At 33.5% G+C, this 6,752-nt stretch overlaps 1 protein-coding gene across 1 annotated transcript; it reads right to left on the bottom strand.

The window, feature by feature from the left end:
- Positions 1-269: 269 nt before the first annotated feature.
- LOC139892611 (tubby-like protein 8) lies at positions 270-3,740 on the bottom strand. Its single transcript, XM_071875720.1, has 9 exons — positions 3,291-3,740; positions 3,092-3,206; positions 2,126-2,302; positions 1,981-2,033; positions 1,563-1,659; positions 1,375-1,464; positions 1,196-1,288; positions 634-701; positions 270-537 (listed from the first exon to the last, which is right to left on the bottom strand). Exons 1-9 carry the CDS (start codon positions 3,722-3,724, stop codon positions 462-464), a joined length of 1,203 nt encoding a protein of 400 aa, XP_071731821.1. The 5' UTR covers positions 3,725-3,740; the 3' UTR covers positions 270-461.
- Positions 3,741-6,752: the final 3,012 nt, after the last annotated feature.

The following is a 6,752-nucleotide window of genomic DNA, read 5'->3' as shown; positions in this document are numbered from 1 at the left end:
CTTGTGATTATTGGACATTTGGTGGTCTATGATGCTTTTGATTAGTTAGTCTAACTACTAGTCTTTATACATTCATTTTGAATCTCCAAACCTGCCAAATTATGACAAAAATGTGGAACCAAAATCTTAATGTTGGTACATACTAAAGCTACATTTGGTAGTGGGCTAACAGTTGCAACATAAATATACCCAAAAAAAATGTTCAACAATCTTTAAATTTCATTAATTTACTAGTAATCAAACTTTGACTTGAATCACATCAGCTGCATACATTTTGTCATATAGGAAACTTGAGATAAGTTATAAACTATCAACCAAACTCCATCTTCCTACACCTATGAAAGAACTTTTGGTAATAGATGTATAAATGTATAGACGAATAGTCAATACTTGTACAAAACTTTTGTGACCGAGATACATCATTTAAGTGATTCAATTTTTGTGGATTGCGATCAGCATGATCACATTGTGCAGCATAGCTTTGAATCGATGGAAGCCAAACATATGCTAAAGGCCTGATAACCAGTTAATGGATATCTGTAAAACAAAAAATGTGGACAAATTTATATTTTCTTGGAGATACATATAAATTTTTTTTTTTTTAAAATGTTGGATATGAATTTGTTGTCTTACCTGTAGTCCATCACATACTTGGACTTGCCCACCCTTCCAAGTTGCAAAATTGTTTGTCTTCCATCTTTCTGAAATAAATCAAATAAATTGAATAAATAACTCTCCATCTTATGCCAAAAGTAAATGGGTCAAAATGACTACGCATCCGAATGGGTTGGTTTGGGTTATAATTTACATGTGATCGTCATATGGGTCATGTTCCAAGAATATACAAGTTAAAATTGGTCGAAAATACTTTGTACAAGTTTAGGTACAAGGGAAACAAGTCAAATGGTTCATTGGGTCAAACAGATTGTAAGTCTGTACTTTTTGATAATCAAAGCTTCCTATGTCATTTTTATATAAAGTATATCACTTTTAATCGAGTTTAGAACGTCAACCATTTGCAGAATATTGATATATTTCTGGACCAATCTAACCTGACTTGTTTACAAAACCCACTGACCCACTCATTTTGCCCCTTAGTACTAAATATACATGTTACAAAGTGGGCATAAAAACTGATATCCTGCACAGTCAAAAAAGTTAACTTTAACATCAATTAAAGAAAAGTTGAGTTTACCTCCATGGTCAACTGGAAATTCTTGACTGAACTCAGAATTTTAAGTCCTGCTTTTCCCCTGTTTCTGAAATCCAACTCGTATTGCTTCGAAATCTGAAGCAGGAGAAAGTTTGTTGAACAAGATTATTCAAATTTTCTAAAAAATTATATAAAATAATCTTGATGTATGAAGTTTTTACATTGTTGTAATGAGGAACTTTTGAGAACAGCTGATGTACTCTATCCATTCTCTCTTCCCAACCCTTAGGTAGACCGTTTATATGTTGCGCCTGGATCAAAAGTATACAATTTAGACATCTTCCAACGATGTAATTTTTATTACATAATCACATATTATTGTATGTTTACAATGTTTACAATGTTGTACCTGTGCTGTGTTCTTCAATTGCATAGACTGGTGTTTCGGAAGCCAAGCTTTCATGCTTCTGTAGCTTCCTGTCCATGTTGTTATTGTTGGCACAAATCTACTCGGCAGTAATGAAAGGGTACAAGAACATTAGTTAATTAGAGGTGGCAAGGTGGGTAGTACAACAATGGGTCAAAACAAACAAAATCATATTCATAAATAGGTGTAGATTATTATAACAAAGATATACTTGTTAAAGTTTCAATTCTTTTTCTTTGAATATGAAGATGACGATATGTGAGTGATTGTCATATAATCTTATCTTGTTGACCCATTTGAGGAAACAACTCAACCCAAATCGAAGAATTCATTAAGAAATGAGTCAACTTTTAGTCTGTTTTTTTCAGTATGCAAAGAAAGACGTAGAGGTCGAACTTACGACACTAATGCTAGAAGTTTGGACTGTTTGGTCACTGGATTAAGTCGTCGTCCCTGCAACCAAATAAAGTATAATAACCAGTTCAAGAGGTGAACTATGATTCCTATAAGACGATTAAAATCTTTATAATATTTGGAAAATAAACCTGATCCCATATATGGTATTTGGAACCCATGAGATTGGAAGTTACACTTCCTACATAACTGTCATCTGTGAAACACAATATGCCTTTTGAATTTTGAGCAATTATGAACTCTGATCTTCCGTTATGACGTCTATGATAAGCCACCGCAAGTTTTCGATTTTGTCTTCCTTGACCCTCCTATGTTAATTCAAGATACAATTCAAGTAATTAAGTACCCCGTATAAAAACACCAACTTGAGAGTACATTGGAAATGGGTCAAATTGGGTCGAACAATTCAAAATATATGTTTGAAGTGACGTCTTTCAACCGCTTTGACCCGGTTGACCAGTTTAGGCCTGTTTCAAACTAAAATGATGATACCATCATTCAATAAACCAGTTTTGTAATACAGGTGTTATCTTCGATACATAAAGTTCAAAGATACAAATTTAAAATAGACATCCCGCTTTGACTTTTTAAGTCTTCCTTGTACGACTTTGCCTTTAAATTTTTTTATTTTTGTTATGTAATATTTGATGAATTGATGAAAGTTATATAAATTAAAACATACTACGTATTTTATAACCGTTCATATAATTTTCATCAAATATTTTATATCACAAATAAAATATTCAATGTCAAAATTTTAAAAAGAAGACTTTGAAAAGTCAAATGTAAAGTCAAATGTGACAATTTATTTTGGGACGGAGGAGTATGTGTGGTAATGACTTTCAACCGCTTTGACCTGGATGACCTGTTTTGAACTAAAATGATGATACCATAATTGAATAAACGTTTCACAATAAAGGTATAATCTTGGATACTTAAAGATAAAGATGCATATCAAAAATCAAAATTAGACAAAATATAGTCAGAAATCCCTGCCAGGCCCATTTCAAGTTAAGAACAGTTACAAATGACCCGTTTCGAACCCTTTACCCAACTAGCACGTGTTACAATCTAAAAGTGTTAAGAGTGAACATTACATTGGTGTAAAGAGTGTAAAAGCTTCCCCCATTCAGTCCATCTACAGATTTTTCCTTCACAATAACACAAGTACACCTTCCAATATCCACTGGCAAAGGCCTACACAACAATGACCTAAAAAACATACACCAAAATTAATACATTGATTATTTTAATAATTATCAACCAATTAAAACGCAATTAAAAAAAGGTAATAACCTGTTGGGAAGTGTAGACCATGAGGAAGCAGGTGCAGCTTCAGAATCCGAATGATCCCAAATATTACCCGAATTGTTTTTACTCGAATCAACAGGCTCGTAAAAATTCGAACCAAAGTTTGTGTTCGGGTCATTCAACTGCATACACAGCTGCAACGAAGATGGCTTCCAAACCTTATCTTTTGCACGTGATTTTGCCACTAGTGGTTGTTTGGCACCAAGTATATTACCATCTACATTCTCCTTATCCATATTCGGGTCCAATCCGTTTTTCTTTTCATCGGGTTCTGAATTCTCTTTATCGTTCGAAAACTTCGAGATCTTTTGAACGTTATTCTCCCCTAACGCGCCATTGTTATCGTTGCTAGCTCTTCTATTGCCTAGTTTGATCTCTGCAAGTGGGTTGTCGTAGAGTGTTTTGTTAGAATTTGACATTTGATATCAAATGCAGATAATGATAATGATTTAGGATTTAGAATATGAGTGTGAAGATTGTTTAGTGAAGTATTTCGGTGGCATTTATATATTTAAATTTAATGAAGTATAATTGATAATTGATTGAAGTGAGTTGAAGTGCAGTTTGAATTTGAAAAAACTTGGGGTTTTGGGCTTTGGGGGAAGTGTTGTTGTTGGGAGACTTTAAAATGTTGGATTTTGTGTTTAGTTTGGTTGCTAATAACGGTAACTATTTTTGATTTTAGATATTTGGAGTTTGTGTATAATACAAAGCGGGAATATATTTTGAAAGCAAATTTTGGTTGGTGTGTTATTAATGCGTGGTGGGGTCACGGTAATTTTTTTAATTATAATGAAATTTCAATTATTGAGATGGTTGACTTATATATATAGTGTAATAATAGTCCATGTGTTTTAAGTTATTTTTCTCAATTACTAAACTTGCTATCAAATGAATTTCATTTAACTGTTGTTCTTCCAATTGCACCATTAGAGCAGCAAGTGGGTTTCGAGGAATTTTACACATCGACATTATGTCCTATAATCTCAAAAGACCTGACATATCGTATGTTCTTACTGAAACCAATGAACCAGGTTCAGTAAACCAATACGTTCAGGCTAAGATAGAAAACAGTCTCGATTATAAACTTTGGATTGAAGAGGTGTTTGAAGGAGACCTAATTGAAACAATAGGTGATAATATCATCTTCGAATTCAATGAAGTATTACTGGAATCATACAAAATCTTCAACGACCAGAAAATTAAAGATCAAAATCGACATCCGGTACCGGAATCACAACCGACGGGAACTGAATACAAATCGTAGGAAGATGAGGTTTACGTTATGGATGAAGATTTGAATTTTCATGCCGCAAGTCAAACAACCCCAATCTGGTAAACACTCCAACAGTTAATACATTACTCAATGGAAAAAAGTGTGAAAAGCAGTTAAAGAACAACCTCGGAATACTCCAATAAAAACATTGCCGATGATGACACGGACTTTGGGGTTTTAATGCAAAACATTGCCGATGATGACATTCCAATAAAAAAATCAAGGCCATGAGGATCGCCTCATGGAATACTAACAGCCTCGGAAACAAGTCAAGAGGTCGAATGGCGGGTTCTTTGATTAATCGATTTCAATTACAATTCCTAGCTATTCAAGAAACAATGGTGCAAGTTGTTGCACAACCGACTCTTAACGAGTTGGATTCGAAAATATTGGATAGCTACAATTATGAGATGGTGGAACAAATGGGTCATTCCGAGATCGATTGAAGATTTTTCGTTCGATTGGTTTTATGGAATGAGTATTAATGCTTCAAAGTTTTGAAAATTGATTGGTCCCGCTACCATTTGGGTAATTTGGATGACAAGAAACGAATTTAACTTCAAAGGGAAATTCATGTGTCGTTCGGTCTTGGTTCGCAACATAAAGCTAAAGACGTTTCTTTGGGTCACAAATCTCAAGTTATGCAATAGTCTCCACTCTTATGTATGGGATCATAACCCATTTTTATGGGTATTAATAGTCTCCACTCTTTGGGCCACAAAGCGAAACTTGAACCAAACCACAACAGGGGTAAACACTAAAAAATCTTATTTATTACTAGTATTTTTATTGTTATTTTTTAGTGTATAATTTGTTTTCCCGAAAAAGTCAGATGGGGCGAGTACCCTCTCCGGAGTACCTTAAGATACGCTCATATTCCCAAGTGTTTTTGTTCTTTAGGTGGGTTCCTCCGGCTTTATTGGTTACAAAGATTTTTTCGGTTAGTTGGTCTCGGACGGGTGTTCTCGAGCTTTCTTGTGGACGTTTCTTGTTGTTTGCTGATGATTTAGATTAGCGGTGGCTTGGTTCAAGCTCGGGGGCTTTTGTATTTGTAGATTTGGTGTTCGTGGGTGGTTTCAACTTTAATTGAGTGTCGTGATTGTTGGTTTTTGTTGTGTTGTATTGTATGTTCAATTAGTAGTTCATGTACGTACACGGTTTAAATGGAATGTCAATGTTTGTTGGCTATGTTGAACATATGTTTTTGTACAATAGATCGTTCAGATTTGTACAAATTATAACCCACATGATCATTTGATATATATATATATATATATATATATATATATATATATATATATATATATATATATATATTAGAGGGATCAAATGAGAACTTTTTAGCAATGAGAACCCTGAGAACTTTATATTCGAACAAAAAAGGGACGCGGGCGAACAAATTGGGAGTTGGTCGAACAATTTGTAAAGATGCAACAAAAACTTCACATCCCCAATTTTTTTCAATTAGGGCACAATCAAAACTTCAGATCCCCAATATTTTTCAATTAGAGCACAATCAAAAACTTCATCTTTATAACCATTTCCTTCTTACTATAAAAAAATTAAAACCAAAACTACAAACTTCAAATAATGGATCTGAGAGTATGATACTCATATGATGGATAATATCAAAGCTTATGATAATCTGTTTTACTAGCCCAACCAGGAGCTAGTAGTTCTTTCTATTTCTTGTAAAGCATCAAACACTACAATCACTTGATTTACCAAATTATTTCCACCTATCACCATGTGTTCAGTTTTCACTTTTCATGATTCATTAATTAACCAATTTAAAATTGGTGACTTTTTGCTCAGTGGATAGCAACTTTTCTACCTAAAGAATAAAATACATTCACTTTAGTGACATGTGAGATTTAAATGGTAACAAATATACGAAGAGTATCATCAGGTAAGTGGCATCTTCGATCTTGCACCTTATATTTGATTTTCCAAATTGAACCAAGTTCGAACAATTTTAAGTTCGAACAAAAAATTAAATTAAGTTCGAACACAATTTTGATTCAACAAATTGAAAGTTTGAACCATTTTACTAAGTTTCGAACAAATAATGCTTGAATATGATCATTTTTTGTTATGCAACTTTTGTCCTACATCTTATGTTCTACCTATTTTATAGGTGCATCAAATTGCATCTATTTGAATTTGAACAA

This window comes from Rutidosis leptorrhynchoides, chromosome 2 (genome assembly GCF_046630445.1).
Source record: "Rutidosis leptorrhynchoides isolate AG116_Rl617_1_P2 chromosome 2, CSIRO_AGI_Rlap_v1, whole genome shotgun sequence".
In the NCBI taxonomy this organism is placed as follows: domain Eukaryota; kingdom Viridiplantae; phylum Streptophyta; class Magnoliopsida; order Asterales; family Asteraceae; genus Rutidosis; species Rutidosis leptorrhynchoides.
The sequence above is the reverse complement of the archived record's forward strand: the minus strand, read 5'-3'. Positions and strand labels throughout refer to the sequence as shown.